This window comes from Grammomys surdaster, unplaced genomic scaffold, assembly GCF_004785775.1.
Source record: "Grammomys surdaster isolate TR1022 unplaced genomic scaffold, NIH_TR_1.0 220, whole genome shotgun sequence".
In the NCBI taxonomy this organism is placed as follows: Eukaryota; Metazoa; Chordata; class Mammalia; order Rodentia; family Muridae; genus Grammomys; species Grammomys surdaster.
Window position 1 is genome coordinate 7,616,318 of NW_021604665.1, and position 16,551 is coordinate 7,632,868.

At 44.4% G+C, this 16,551-nt stretch overlaps 1 protein-coding gene across 4 annotated transcripts in view; it reads right to left on the bottom strand.

Annotated features, from left to right (window-relative positions):
* Positions 1-16,551, bottom strand: part of Foxp1 (forkhead box P1) — a 171,722-nt gene that overhangs the window by 69,504 nt on the left and 85,667 nt on the right. For all 4 annotated transcript variants that reach the window (XM_028773062.1, XM_028773061.1, XM_028773063.1 and 1 more), the window contains 2 exons: positions 15,934-16,087; positions 9,242-9,446 (listed from right to left, as the gene is read on the bottom strand). In XM_028773062.1, coding sequence (XP_028628895.1) covers positions 9,242-9,446; positions 15,934-16,087 — 359 coding nt within the window. The remainder of the gene's footprint in view (positions 1-9,241; positions 9,447-15,933; positions 16,088-16,551) is intronic.

Sequence of the window (16,551 nt, forward strand, 5' to 3'; positions counted from 1 at the left end):
GAGAGAGAGAGAGAGAGAGAGAGAGAGAGAGAGAGAGAGAGAGAGAGAGAGGGGGGCACTGCGATTCGTGCTTGCTGGTCTACAATTAAATATGCCATACGAGGGAGGCGGCCATGAACAGAGCCTGACTCTTCACACTACATTGACCACGGTCCCCACCCGGCACAGCCCTGATGCGTTTCTGTGAATGGGACAGATTGCCATATGGATGAAGACACTGAACAAGCTGTACAACTCTTGGCGACATGTGCCCGGGGGATTGTCCCATATTAACGCCACCTGGGCTGTGGCAATTGTGCTCTGTCTGTGCCGTGGCACTGAGCAGCCCATAAGGATGTTATTTCTGAGTACACACAAAAAGGAAAATTGCAGTTAGGAGAATTCTCTGGCTAGCGGATGTGTTGCTCAATTCCCGAAGTAGTTTCCCAAAGGAGCGGTTATCTTCTGTATTCACACGGGCACAAGTGACAGGCGGGAACACATATTAACAATTTCCCTTTGTGAGCTCTCGCTATTGTTTTAATGAGGAGACTACACTCTATAATATACTTGGGCCTTGACTGATCACAAAAGGGGGTAGAATAAAGAACTTCAGGCGATGCTGTACATATGTAACGCACTCGCGTGAATTGCCCTGGTGAGCCAGCCTGCAAGAGGGGCTTCGCCCCTACAAAGGCCCACAAAGCCAGGCTTGGGGGAAGACAGATGCAAAAAACAAACACTGCACAGAGCAGCTGGGGAGCAGCACAGATGAGCATTTTTATGAATCTTGAGATGACAGCGATGTGACATCCTAGCACTGGCCCCATTATTGACTTAGAAACATGGGAACTTGCCATTTATATGAGAAGAGAATGACACTAGGACCTAGCCAAGTCGTATGCCTGCCTAGGTGAACACCCTAGGCTTCCCTTTTCCTCTTAATGACTAATGCCCACTGAAAACCCACTTCTCCTCATCTAATCCAGGTGGTAAAAGTATGAGGTTCAGCACGAGCCATTGTAAGTAAAGAGTAAAAACCCAGTACCATAAGAGGGGTCATTAAGGGTCCCTGAAGCCTGACTCGCACTCCTCTCTCTACACCCTCAGTGAGTTGTCAGTATTAGAATATACGCAAATATATGTTTGGGGTTGGGGGAGACAGCAACCCCAGAGTGGGAGGGTGCTGCCCACGGATGAGGTGATGAACTCCCACTGGCAATGGTCCTGCACTGAAAGAGAATGTCCACAAGATCAAAGACTACAAGGCCTCAAATATTATTTGGAGTGGAAAACCTGGCAGATTAGACACAGTTAGGGATTTGTATCATCCAACATAAAAAAGGGGAAAAAAATTAAAATCAGCTACATTTAAGAGAAACTTATAAAATGAACTAACTCCTCACACCAATGATGTCATTTTACTGGAAAGCATTTGTCAGTTAAGCACAATAAACAGGGTAAGATTTATAGAGTCTAATGATGCTATGTTATGGTAAAAGGCACTTTATTGAGGTAGCATACAACAGCTGTTAGAGAATGATCACTGGGTTCTTTTCCCCCCCTTCTTTTAATCACTCCACCAAGTGAACAGTCAAGAAAAAAGTCTACAAACCTTTCCCTTATGGCATTCCAACGTTCTCAAGATTTTGCTCTGCGCCCTCCCTTCATGTGTAGGTGACAGGAGGTGATAAGGCATCGTGTTATACTTCCCTGAAAGAATTTTATCTCCTCCTTCTAAGGAGACCCCAAAGGATCACTTAGGAGCAATGAAACAAATAAATTCCTGCAGCTCACGGTGCAATGGATGTCACACACACTGCGGCATGCTTGCCAGCCAATAGGTTGCTGAGTCCAAGGGGTGCCCCTATTTGACACAGGCAAGAATATTTCTATCCCCAGTAGGCTCCTACCTCACTGATGATGAGGATGGGAACTAGCTTTCTAGCAGGATGACTGCCACACAGCCATCATGTGGCACCTACCCAGCTCTCCATGACCACTCGTCCGTCTGTCCTCTACCCTTCACGGGATCAGAGCTCTCCTCACACTCTGATGCTCACATGCACTTTCCAACCTCTTTACTCCCTTCCCTGAAACCTGACAGGCAAGTGAGGTAGGCAATGGATACCACAGCAGGTCTTAGAAGTCTTTCTAATTCTATCAGTACAGGCAGACAGGCTGGGAAGCAGACTACAGCCATTGAGGGTTATAGCCTCCAAGTCTTGACCTCTGAATTTGATCAATCAAATGTCCAACTCTGAGTTATTGGGAGTTCTGATGAGTTATCCCCTGGGAACTAAGTACTTGAGGGTCAGAAGATCTAGGGTCTAGTCTAGTCTCCTGGGTGGTCGCTAGCTACTGATCTAACTTCTGCAAGTTTTAACATCTGTTGCGGTCTGCATGTAACATCTGTGTAAAAGAGAAAAAAATTTACTGTGGAGTATTAAAAAGGAAAAATCAGGATCAAGACGTCTGCTGAATTAGGCACGGAGTTTCACATACATTTACAGATACATTGTGTTATCATCACCATCATATTTCCCAAAGAAATGAAAGACAGAAAACCTGAAAGAGGTTATGACACTTGCCTCTGACTACAGAGCCAAAACACAGGCCTCAACTCAAGGACAGGAAGTGGGGAAGACTGGGCTAATGCCATGTCTATCAGCCCACATAAGAGTGACAAGCCACTAGTTCTGTGGACATGTCTAGGATGTTAAGCAACTAATGAGAATAAAGGTGATGTTTCCTACCAGCTCACGGGCTGGTGAAGCTGCCTTTTTATACTTGAATGGGCATCTGTGACCAAGTTTATTAGGTCTAAGACTTCTAAGTTTCTCAAGTCAAGACACAAAACAACTCCAAGTGAGTACATTTGACTAGCCAGAGTATCTATGTGACAAATACCAATTCACATACACCATAATAGACCAAAGGAACCCAAGTCCTATCAAGAGGGGTTTGGAAAGCTCAACACTCTACAAAAACCTCTTCTGTCCCAAATCTGCAACCCCTGGAAACAAGCAAAAGACTGCAGGATCTGGGAAACAGCCTAACGGTTAAGCAGGCAGTTTCCCCGGCTTAAGAAATATCCTACCTTTGCTTTGGTAAGTATCTTTGCTTTCCATGGGACACAAGATTTAGGTTTACAATACTCATGCTTACAATTTTGAGAAATATGAAAATGTTTTAAGAAAATATCCAAATGAGCACATCTCTATCCTAACAAACTATTGACAGAATTAAGCAGATCAGCTGAATTTGGCTGGTGGGTCTCCCAGTGTGCACCTCTGTGGTACTCCATTTCCACGTCTAGCATGGCAGCTTGGAAGAGCAACAAGGGCAAAGCTGGTATCTGATGGTGCAGCATCATTCAGAAATGCGTTAATGGAAAGAATGAAGAGGTTAGGGAGTGAGTTTTCTCAGTGCTTTAAATAAAACGAAATATAAAACAACGTGATTTACAAGAAACGAAAAATTTCAGTGTGAAAGTATTATTCACAAAAGTGGAAACTTGAATTTACTGCTGAAATTTCAGATTCACTGGACCCCTAAATGTCACTGTGAGAATATGCAAAGTTAAAGGTTCCTGAGCCCAGAACAGTTCTGAAAACAAACTTCTAGAATGTTAGTAATTCAGCCCAGGGCACCAACATTTCTTTATCAACCAAAATTTGTTTATTACTTTTTTTTTTTCTGGAAAGGGTAAGCAAATCAAAAGCAGCAGGGAAGTCCAGATTTCCAAGTTCCCTGATGTTCACAAGTATCAGGGACCACAAACACAAATGTTTCTGAGACACAGACAGATATACAACACTGTGCCTACAAGGCCACACATCAAAAAGAGAAACTGAGAATCAGCTGGAGCAGTCCAGAGCACAGGAGCCAAGCAGAAGCGGTCAGGTTTATTAGAGGGCGGCGGGCGGCCAACTGTGCAGCCTATGCCGGTGAGGGAATGTGAAAGCACAGAAAGTACTACCATGCCTGGACTGAGGGTAGGTTAGACCTCACAGCAAAGAGCACCAGCATGGGTCACCTGTGTCTGAGAGAGAGAGAGTTTGGTGGCCTCACAGCCAGCAGAGGCCATGCAAGCACAATGTTTACAGAGCTGAGAGAACACTCTCTAACCCAAGGCTTTAAGGAAGTCTTGCAACAAAGATTTGAACAGAGCTATGACTTGGAGAAATACTTGTTATAAAACATTTGCTAATGACTGAAGTCAAAAATAGTGGGGGTTGGTGGGGGGGGGTTTGGGGGGGAACAACATTCCTAATTTGGACTGCAGAAAGAAGGCAGCTGACATAGAAGAAAGACCACATGATACATTCAGCCAGGACACACAAGATTTATAAGGCAGGGCAGAAAGCGAGGGGGTGCCTGTAAAGGACACAAGCTTGCTTACACTTGTCTGTATTTCCTGTAGGGGATTTATTTATTTTTATTCTTGTGTACTATTTCAGACCATAAGTGATTTATATCTTATGAATCACACCTCCCTTCATCAAAGATAAAAAGACTTAGAAACCATTTACATTTATAGCAAAATAAATAGGGAACGTATTTCCCTTTAAAAGTTGCAATCTGTACATATTAATAGATGTTTGCCTGAACTGTGATTAAATTTAAATATTCTCTTAGGGACACCGGTTTTAAATTTCACTTAAGTACTCACTTCTATACCAAATGGAAAAAACGTTAAAGTCAGATTTGAATATGGATCTTGGCTATGGCACAAATCAGGCATACAACTACAGAGCTGTCCTGCAATTTCTGTAACTCGGCTTCTACATCTGTAAAATGGGGTGACAGTCCCTACTGCATTTCCAGTAGTCCCACGAATAAAAGGAGCCATCACTGAACTCACAAGAGTCTAGTGGCAACCGGCAGCAAGAAGGGACTGATTTAATGTGCCTTCCCTTCCCTGGTGCACCATAATATAATGTGATATTTAGAATTTTAATTCAAGCAATTACTTAAGTAGTAATTGCTATTTGTATTTACATAGCTGCTTTGATCCAAGAAGCTCAAAGGGCTTACTAAATTTAGCATTTTAATAAACGTTTCATTTGCATTCTGTTGATTCTGTTTACCCACACCAAAACTTGAAATTTCCTGAAGGGAGACAGTCCACAAGTAAAGTGAACAAGGTAATGAATGTCCTCATGTGTGCAGGCATCCCACGTCTTACTTCTGTCTAACTACTAAGAGGGTCCAACTCCGTGGCAGCAACGCATGAGCAAGGAGGCCTGAGCACACCTGCTCGGCTCTCCTTTAGCTCCGGGCACACTCAACCTGATCTCACAGGCTCCTCCGAGGCACTGACGACAGGGGTGTTTATTGCACCAACGGCTTTATATATAATCAGCACAATAAACAGTATTAAATTGTCAGGAGGGACTCAAAGCGGGAAGCGGGGCACCCGAGCTGAATCCTAACGATGCTGACCGTCCAACGACAGGATCTTAACAAGCCTTGATCTGAGTGTTGGCATCCGCCTCACAGATCACATGGGCCGCCCCTCCTCACAGGCTGCTGAATACTGATGGACATCTCCACCCAGCGCTACGGGGAAGTGGGTTTCTATTGGCAGTCTTTACCAAAGTGTGTCTCTTCCCTTCTCTACACTCAAGGGTTTACCCTGAATGATTTAATTATAATTTTCCTTGTGTAAGACAAATTAAAGAGGGGAGTAGGAGTGTCGTGCCAACCACATTATTTATCTCCTTAACAGATTGCAGCTCACCAAACCCCAGAGCTACTGCTGTGGCGGCTGCTCCCAGAAGCTGCAAAAGTATGGGGCAAGAGTGGGCAGACGAAGCCTTCCAAACGGCATGGAGATGTGTGAGCCAGGTAAGAGCCTTGCGCGTCCCACTGCTTTAAAAACAGCAGCAGCAGCAGCAACAACAACAATAGCAACAACAAAAATCTCTCACTACCTCTCTCCAACCAGTTTTCACACACGACACTCTTGAGATCTTTTCAGGGAAAAAAAATCGCCCTGAAAGCTGCTAACGCAGGATGGAGTTTGCCAGGCTGGATTACTGTGTACAGTGGCAAGGCCTCTTACTCCTTCCATTATTGAGGATGGATGGAAAACAGTATTCCCGAGCAATCACGGGGGAGCTTGTGAGGATACATATTTCACAAATGCCCTCTGATGGATAAAAGGTTTTTGTGGCAGCAAAAACTCCTGAGGTGTCTCCCTGACAGCTCGGTGTGTGAGAAAATACTTCGGTGACACCCCCACCACCCTCCTTTATTCCTTCCCCTTTGATTTTCTTTTCTACGCTGTAAAGTGGCCACCACCTGAGGGATTTTAAAATACACCATCATAAGGAGCTGAGGAGTAGTGATAGACCACTTGCCTAGCATATCCCCAGCACTGCTGATAGATAGATAGATAGATAGATAGATAGATAGATAGATAGATAGAATCTATCCTGATAAGGTGAAAATATACTAATACTCAGTTTTAAATACCTGTATCTATATAAAACCAGCTAAAAGACTATTGATTGTTGAATGATCAATTCCATAGGCTTAAAGATACTTAGCTAGCTTTAACCAAAGGTGATATAATCAGTTCAGACTCTGCTGAAAGAAGGTGGGGACTTTATCCCTGTGACAAAGCTTCTGTTTAACATGAACAAGGCTCTGTGTTTACCACAAATCAAAACGAAGCGTCTTCACTGGAGTGCCGTCTGAAGCCAGCCACCACTGGCAACATATCACATAATGTAACATGGGACACAATGGAGAGAGTAAGCAACATCACATAATTTCCTAGCTGCCTCCTCTCTGCATGTGTAACCAAAACTCAGCCTGTTCGCACATCCAGATTCGGGCTGGTGGAAATCTCAATTCTCTTCTGATCCACAGTCTAATTTTAGCACAAGATTAAATGCAACATTTGTGCAGACAAATAAGGACCATGAAAAAAAAAATCAAACAAACTTAGTCTCCGGGAATTGGACTGTGTCTAAGATCCACTCACTCTCAAACGTGTCTTAAGACATGAAAAGGGCTATTCTTCCCCTGCCTGCTTCCTTGCCGTTTCATCACCAGACTGCAGATATATTACCTTTTAGGATGAAACTGAGTGCAGCGCATCTAAACAGGGAGAGTTTTCTGTGTCACAGAGCATCTGTGCAGTCTCCACAGCGGCCGACAAGATTGCAACAAATACCTTAAGTGCATCAGTCGGCATTTTTCAGTGCAGGGCCTCCTGCTCCGCCTACGGATAACCATGTAACTCAATCACTGCAGTAAATGGACAGCATCAACCTGGGGACAGGGAAAGCTGGGACCACAAAGGACAGTAGCCTAGACTCTCTCCTTTAAAGCTAAGGTTTGCTCCTTGGAAATTAAAAAAAATATAATAATAAAGACATTATAACAGATTCCAAGGCAAGATGGAAGACTGGCTTCCAGGCCCATGTATTCTTCACCACTGGAAAGCTGGAAGGACAGGAAGCAGTGTCTGGCCCAGGCTACAAACCAATCCTTCCTGTTCACCATCCTATTCTTCCATCCCTTCCAGACCACTGAATTTAAGGCATCTTTTAGTTCTTCTCATGTCGACCAGAGACATTCCAAGGAGATCTTCCAGGAGGCTTACGGTTATTAGTTAAACCATGTGCTACCCTCCTCTCTGAAAATCTCTGATGGTGTGAGCGTGTGTGCACCACTCAGGAGGGATACTTTCTGAGACACAGACAACATCACAGAGCGTACCTATGAAGACCTAATGGTACCAGACTACACATCCAGGCTGTGTGTGCCATGTTCAGGCACATGTGGTACAGTCATCTACTGCTCCCACAGACTTGATGGGACGGTCAGAACAACCCAATATTAAACCTAGCACAAGGAAAACATAACGCAACCAAGGCATGAGGTAACATGTGATGTAGGAGGCTGCTGCCAGACTAACATGGTGAAATACTTGAGTGCTGGGAGGGGTTATGGGTAGGAGTAACATCCTGAACTAAGAATTACACACCACAGGACAGTAAGCATGTCAACTGTTCACATTATCGCTGTAAATAGCTGTGTGCACTATACTTTTTATACGACTGACAACACAATGAGTTCATTCCACGACCGTGGCTACAAACACTGGGATAATGTCTGCGTCTGTGCAGCCACACTGATAGGCTGTAACTGACAGCGTTTTTTCATTTCCATCATGTTATCCAGCCCACACTGTACAGGTGGTCACATGCCAAATCTCCCCAGCACAATGATGCAGAATTGCACGCTGTATCTCAGACAGCATTTTTTTTTTTCAAACATAAACTCACCATTCGGACTTACCAACCAAATACAGAATTTGCTTTTGCCTGATAGAAAATGTTTCACTATGAGAAATTCTTGGTAAGCCTTCTTGCCCTCTCTGTGTCTACAAGCTCTACATATGAAATACACAGGAAAGAATCCAAAAATAGTAAACAGAGGGGGGAAAGTGGTTCATTTGAGGAGCCTTCTATATTCCACTTCTGAAGTAGACACTAGCAATATTGCTTCTGAGTGCCATGGAATGAACAAATGGCTTCATTTTCTTAGGACTTTAAGCTAACACAATGCAGTCCAAGATTCAGCTGTCATTCACCAAGAGCTGAGGGCACTGAAAATATAAAGCCTTAACTTATAGACAGAAACACACCAGCTGGACAGAACTAACTCAGGGGCCATCAGGAGAACGTGTGCTACGGTCCGGCTCGGCATCATTTAAATCTTAGTGTCTGTGCTGAAAAGGCCCCGTGCCTCCTTAAGGGACAGATGATGAATGACACGGGTTTCCCTGCTTGAATTCAAGGGGGAGCAGTGTAAACTAGCATTAAATGCTGTTTCCTCACGCCAAGACATGAAATTGTCCATCACATACACCACTGTCGCCTTAGAAGGTGCTCAACACCAAGCTGTTCAGTTTGCATGGAGTGAGCCCCTGGCAGAGCACACAGCTGGCCTGGAAGCCTTGAGAGGCGACCCTTCCAACACCGAAGTCTAGTAGACTTTTGCCAGGACTTCTAAGCTGAGTACAGATCTTAAGAAAGTGGTAACTCCACGTTGAAAAGGTGAAAATAATTAGATGCTTCTCACCCAAACCGTAGCAAACACATCCTTCAGTAAATTCTGTGGGCATCTAAGCCCCATGAACACAATTAGGTTTCTCAGAGTCACAGTCCTGGGCAAGGCCACCTGCCCCTTCCAGGGGAAAGACAGTGCTGACCACAGGCAGGGGTGGGCATGCTCCTACCTTTCCCTTTTGGGAGTGTGGACCGAGAGCTGTCCATTGGTAGAGGCGTGAGGGTTCATGATTAGGGAGGTCTTGGAAGGTGCCGAGGACGAGACACATGTGCTGGTCAGGTCTAGGCTGCTGTGGTTGCTGCCTGTGGTCTCCTCTGCGGTGTGGGCACTTGTCACTTCTTTCCAGAGCTGCTGCAGTTCCGTTGGAATCATGCCTGAAACAAACAAATTGGATAATCAAATCAATTAACAGCTAATTCCGTCCTCTTCAAACAGTAATTAAATCAAAGAGTCAGTAAACAAAGCCTAGTGTGAGGGGGGCTTTGGGGTGCTCACAACTTTCTTTTCTTCCCCTCCCAGCTAAGGCAAATACAGCAGTGATAAGTGCATCTTCCCACTGAGCGGCCATTGAAGTCCCCTCTTCACACAGAGCAGACACCTTGGGAAGGATGCAGAGCTCAGCTACTCTGCGACAGCATGACTCCGTCTGTGCAAAGGCCGTTTCTCGGTTTTAGGAGGGGAGCAAAGACACGCTAGCTTATTTCTAGGCACAAACGAGGCCTCAAAATAAATTTGCTCAACCATAGTCTTGTGACAACACGGACCACAAAAAAATGAGTAATTTTTGTGCTTAAGTCTTAAAATGATGACAAATAGCTTTGTTATTAAATACAGTTTTTATTAATCACTTTAAGACATAAATTATGAATTCATACCATCTCCCTGAAATGCTTTTCAACTTTTAACAGTCAAATTGATTATACTATGATTATTTCATTAACACACCTATCTTCCTCATTAATTTTGGTTTCTAGTACCACATGCTTAATTGATGGATGTGTCTACTGAAGACTGTGTAACTTTTCATACAAGTAACACTGTTATTACTGTCACTTCTGGGATCAATGGTAATGAGCCATTGCAGAATAAAAGTGGAAAGCAAAGTAAGCTGGGGGTAATAACATTCCCTTGTTTGTTTGAATGGGGTCAAAACGGACAGAGGCTTTAAAAAAAAAAAGGTACTTGCTGACCCTTACTGTCTCTAAGACGCGATATGATCTCAGCACTTTGGACCGTTGCACCTTCATCCTGTCGGCAAGTCAATGTATATTTTAGGGCGCATTCGTGCAGAAAGGATAGACTCTGAACTGCGCCTAAGACCAGCAGAGGAGACAGCTTCCTCTTAAGGAGGAAAAGCAACAACACAGCCTGCACATCACAAGGCAACTCCGCCTCAGAACGGGTATGTCTGGACTGCCGTTCACTGTCTCTATCAACTGGAACACAGCTCTCCTAGAAAGCCAGCCATCTTCTGGTGAGATAGCAGCAGCCGAAGCAGGCATGTTTCTTACCAAACTGAAGCGTACTGGATTGAAAAGAGAAGGCTGGTGCGCATTATATTCATTTGAAACACATAATAAAAAAAATGCCAAGGTCTAAATTTAATTTATTTTTGTCATTTAGAATACAATGGCTAGATAATCATCTCAACGTGATCAGCCAAACATCTTTACTTTGCTAAACTGTTAAAGATTTTAATTATGCTAGCATTGGAGAGCACCGGCCTAATGAGGCGACGGGCTCCAGAGAATCCGAGTGGTTAAGAACTGTGAAATGAGTCTGATAGGATTTTTTTATATTCACCGTGGATCGTTTGCATATCAAAGAGGAGTAAATTATTGCACAGCAGACCAATAACCTTCCCCGCCTTTCTAAGAGGAGCAGTAACAAAAACAGTTGGTCTCTCTGAGCAGTGCTCCGGGAAAATGTTCAAATGCTCAAGTATTTGCAATTAATATATATTATAAAGGAAGCTAAAAATAATACATGGAGTGGTCAGAGATCCTTCAAACGCATCCTCGACGGCTGAGTGGATTTCCTTCTCCCTTCATAAAAATCAAATGCCAATTATATTTTGATGGATTTTGTCCCAAATGAGCATTTAGTTATTAGGCATATTCAATTAATCCTTGTCCCCTGAAATCAAACCTTGAGGCAAATTAAACAAAGGGAAAGGTCACGACACAATCCTGGGTCCGGTTGAGCTGCATCTGAGCTATTATTTTCAAACACCTTTCAAAGTGACGGGTAGGATGTGCCTATAGCCAGCATGTCTGCCACTGTGATCCACACACTGACAATTACCCATAAACAGAGCTGACCCTCAGACCACGGTGTACTCAACTGAAACATCGGGGGACAGGGCGGTCTGTGCAGGATGGTGTATTGGTATGAAACGCATGTAAGTCAACACCTATTTTTATTTTCCAGTGAGTAAACACAGGGAGAGAAATAACCACCTATTTTTCAACTCAGACTAATTAATTTCTGGGTCAAACACATAGGAAAAAAACACGGGTCTACCGACAGCTGCCTTTGCACCTTTTCTCCTTCTGAGGAAAGCAAGCTTCTGAGGCTATACCAAAGGGATGGCACTTCCCTGACAAATTAAGACCAAGACAAATGGGTTCACCACTTGTTACACCTGCGCAGTGAGGGCACTGCACTGGTGGGATTCTGATTTTCTTATATTCCAATAGGCTGGCAGATCAGGTCACCATTCACACGGACTCCGTAGAAAAGAGGGACTCAAAGAGTGACAACAGGTACTTTGGGGCCAGATGTCAATGTGATCATTAGGCTTAGAAGCATTCTCAATAGATGGCAGAGACGGTTGATTCAACTCCTCCTCGTTAACTTGCTGTTGTTCAGCGACTATTAGCCACCCCAGAATGCCTACACCTCATGGCGGAGTCCAGACAGACAGCAGCCAAGCTGCTTACCCATCAGACTACATGGATGCTCCACTTTTAGAAACCATGTGTTTCTTCCAGAATGGTAGAGTATCAAGTTGGACAAATCCATTAATGGGTATATAACCAAGTATGTACACCTTACACTTTAAAAAATTCAAGGACTGTAACAACAGAAATAGGATAGCTCTGTATGGAATTACAGGTGTTAAGGACAAGCATAGATGAAACTGGATGAGGACAGGCTTATTATGGTAAACAGAGGAGACGCTAGAGCAGTGGTTCTCAACCTGTGGGTCGTGACCCCTGGGAGGTTATCAAATAACCCTGTTTTACAGGGGTAGCCTACGATAATCTGCATGCCAGCTATTTATGTTATGGTTCATAACACTATCAAAATTACGGTTATCAAGAGCAACAAAAATAACTTTATGGCTGGGGCTCACCATAACATGAGGAACTGTATTAAGGGTTTGCAGTGTTCAGTTGAGAAACAACTACTCTGGAATAATCTGAAAAAAAAATCTACTATAAATGGGGGGGGGGGCGCTTTCAAATACCATTCAATATGCCTATACTTTCAGGTTTACACACAGGCTTAAAGTAACTTAGCAAGGCCGTGAACCAGCTGCAGAAGAATCCTGATGGTTTCATTACAGAGTCGGCATCACCAGCACGTTCAAACACCTAACCCTTGTACCTCACTACGTCTCTTTTTTCCCTCCTCTTCTTTTTTCCCTCCCAGGACAACCTGCCCCTTCATTATAAAAGAAAATGCAGGCACAGGTTTAAAAAATGTATGTTGTGGGGACAGCTGACAGATTACTGGTCGTGGAACTCAATTTTACAACCCCAGGTATCACTGGCTCCAAGACAAACAGTTGATCAACCTTTTTTTGTCCTTGTACATCTGTACCCAGGTGACCATGTTCAAGCAAGCAGAAAGTTGATTTAAACCTCATAATGACATCAGTTTTAAGCCATCATCTCTCGGATAAAAAAGAATTGTGTTGTAGCTCAACGTGACTGAGTGCTCTCCAGCTGCTTTGCAGAGGAAGCTGGGGAGACCAAAGGGAACTCTTGCTTTACAGAAGACAGCAACGACTGCAGCCCACTTTATACGCAGCGTCAGATGCCAGCCATGTAGACATTAACATCCCTGCCATCTTGGGTGCACATACAGACACCCCTCAGTCTTTTACATACAATTCTTCCTGATGTTGCAGGTGCTAATAGTCACAGCAGACTGCTAAGCACGTCAATCAGTGGCTCGGCTAGCGAGCTGCCTGCGGGGTCTCCGACGTGTTGCTGTAGAGATCACGCTGCATGCATCACCATGTTCACGTCTCTCACATTACACACACGCCTGTCCTGCCACTGCCGATTTGCCCTCCTTTGGACAGCAGCTTAACTGATGTACTGTAACAATGAACCTCAGTGAGCAAACTTAAGAGTGTAGGAGCGGTGGGAAAAGATGAGAGCGAGCGAGCAAGCAAGGCTTGAGTCCGGTGGGTGTGTCAGAACAGCCTGCCATGTTTCCAACAATAAACCGTAGGGTGTAATTAATGCAGGTTATAACATTATGGAAGCACAGAAATGCATTAGCCAACATGTCCTTCCTTTGCCCTGTGCTCAGTTCCCACTCCTGCCCACTGGACAGCAATGGAAGCGATGCCGATCAGATACCAAACAGCTCAGCAGACAAGGCAAGGGCAGGTGGGAGGGCAGGAGGAAGTGAAAGGAGGAAAGAGCCACAGTGTGAGCATTAAAAGCAAAGAAAACAACAACAAGACCCATAAGGGACAGATGTTGGGTGTGGCTGACTCAGGAGACAAAACCTAAACAGACACGCCCCACTGGCTCCATGCAACACCAAAAATTCTGAGACAAATGACTACCTCTTCAGCAGCACAAAAGAGATCCATTATTCTCACCCTGCTCCAGGAGGTAATTGAACCCAAAACTTAGGAAGCTGTGGCTACCATCCATCCAGTGGCAACCGCGCAGACCCACTGTAGCAAGAAGGACTGCAGGCTCCAAGGGCAAGGGTGTGGACTCCAGTACCACAAGCAGTCATTCTTGGCTATCTATAGGATCCCATTGCGGACACCAGGGTACATGGGTGCTCGAATCCCTCCTATAGAAAGGTATGGCATAAACTGGATGGAACAATACACATCTGAAATCTCAGCCGTTGTTCAGGGGACTGAGACAGGAGTTGAAGGCCAGCCTTGGGTTACAAAGTGAGAGAGCCTGGCTGGAAAGAAAGAAAGAGAGGCAAAGAGGAAAAAGGGAGAAAGAAATGAAAGGAAAAGAGAGGAGAGGATGGCGTGGTATTTGAAAGAACCCGTAAGTTTACATTTAAAGAAGCCCTACATTACTTATGGCACTTAATACTATGTGAATACTTAAACCATTGCTATGTAGTAATGTTGGTGGAATAACAAGAAAATCACCTGTGCATGCCCTGCACATGGATTAGTGTTGCTCCTTCTCTTTCCATGTGTACTTGGTAGTCTGGGAATGTGCACTGCTCAGGCATGGACAGGGACAAGGCCTTTAAACAGAGTCATGGTCCTCCCTCCCCTCCATCCTCCCTCCCGCCTCCCTTTTTTGGTCTTGAGTAAATCAGAGCTGGTTACACACACAATGTCTCCTAAGAACACTTACAGATTCCCTTAGCCTTGGATGGTAGCAGCTTTTCAAGATATCTACTAACCATCAATACTTTTCAGGGCTGGTTAAACGTACTGACTGCTCTTCAGGAGAACTCAGGTTGGATTCCCAGCACTCAAAAGCAAGTCACAACCATCTTTAACTCCAGTTCCAGAGAACCTGATGCCCTCTTCTGGCCTCCACAGGTACTGCATGCACATGGTGCACAGACATATGCATGCAAAATACTCATACCCACCCATAAATAAATAATTAAGCAAACAACGACAAACCACACCAAAACTCCTTGATACTTTTCAAAGAATCAAAGTTTTAAAAACCAGGAACTGGAAATGAATGGCTAATGAGCTCAAAATCAGCAGGAAAAAAAAAGGTTAAAAAGAGACAGAAACAAAACAAAATATATCCCACTGATTTTTAGAATTCAGACTAATTTTTAACATCCATTGTGGAAATAAAATTGATAGTGTGCCTGAATATTAAAAACATGGTACTTAAGAGAGCTGAAGAAATGTCTCAGCAGTTAAGAGCACTGGCTGCTGTTCCAGAAGACCTGGATTCAGTTACCAGCATCCCCACGGCAGACTACAGCTATCTGTAACTCCAGACCCAGGGGATCTGACACCTTCTGGCCTATACATGCATCAGGGACACATATGTAGGCAAAACATCCATACAAATAAAAACACAATAATAAAGTCTTAAAACGATGTTTATATAAAATATTACTAATATTTAAATGAGGAGCATCATGGTACAAACCTAAACTTCAGGACTCAGGAGGTGGAGGCAGGAGGATTTTAAGTTCCAGGTTAGCCTGAGCTATGTCAAAGACCCTATTAGAAAGGGAGAGAAGGAGGAGAGGAGGGAAAAAGAGAAGAGGTGTGTTGCAGAGACAGAGAGGAAGAAGGAAAAAAGAAAAGAACTCACGTTGTAAAACATGTCTTAATATGATTAAATAGTATGTTTGGAGAACATTCAGGACTAAAATGCAGAAGGACTGCAATGAAATGTTCAGTGAGTGCGCAGAACATTCGGTCTCCTTTTCTCAACATTGTATCAGGGCCCCTGTGAGCATTCAGATCCCTGACTCCCACAGGCTCTGCAAGGGCCCATCTGCTTAGCTGTTTGTTGGCTCATGTCTCTCTGTGCATGTATCAGGTCAGTAAATCCCTCCATTCCGAGAAGGTAGAGAACAAGAGACACCCCATCCCCTCCGCTAGCCCTGTCCACAGAACTGCCTCCCGTGTAATCCCCTACAATGGATGCTTACCTTGAGCTAGGGGTTGGAGGGGAAGGGCAGGCTGCCCGGGCTGAATTGTTAGAAGGCCTTGGCGCTGGAGAGACAGGAGGTGCTGCTGCTGCAGCTGCTGCATCTGTAGGAGCTGTTGCTGGAAAGCCAACTGCTGGGTAGCCACCTGCTGCTGCTGCAAGAAACAGTGAGGGCAGGAATGAGACAGGCAATCCCGGTGAAGGTTCAAAGTGTGCGTGCTTTAAAATCTCATTGCCATCTTCCAAAATCTGAGGGCTACCACCTCAGCTTGGTGGAGGAGCTGGTGTCAAGGTTAAAAGGGACACAGTACCATGTCTGAAGATAAGGGTGCGTGTGTGTGTGTGGGGTGGGGGGTGTCTATGTTAACTCTTCTGCTGCCCGCCTCAACAAAAAGGATTCCTTTAACAAGCCTGCTCTCCTGAAATAGGAAAAGCATGAGTTCTGTAGTCAAGGCATGAACTTTTGAGACTTTGAAATCTGTAATTATTCATACTAGAAAGGAGACTGCATCCTCTTAGTCTGGAGGGATTTGAACCCTGAGCCCTTGAGGTGTAAAAGAACAAGGTGCCCCTCTCCCTGCCTGCACTAGCAAGGGCCTTTAACTACTGCTTACCATTT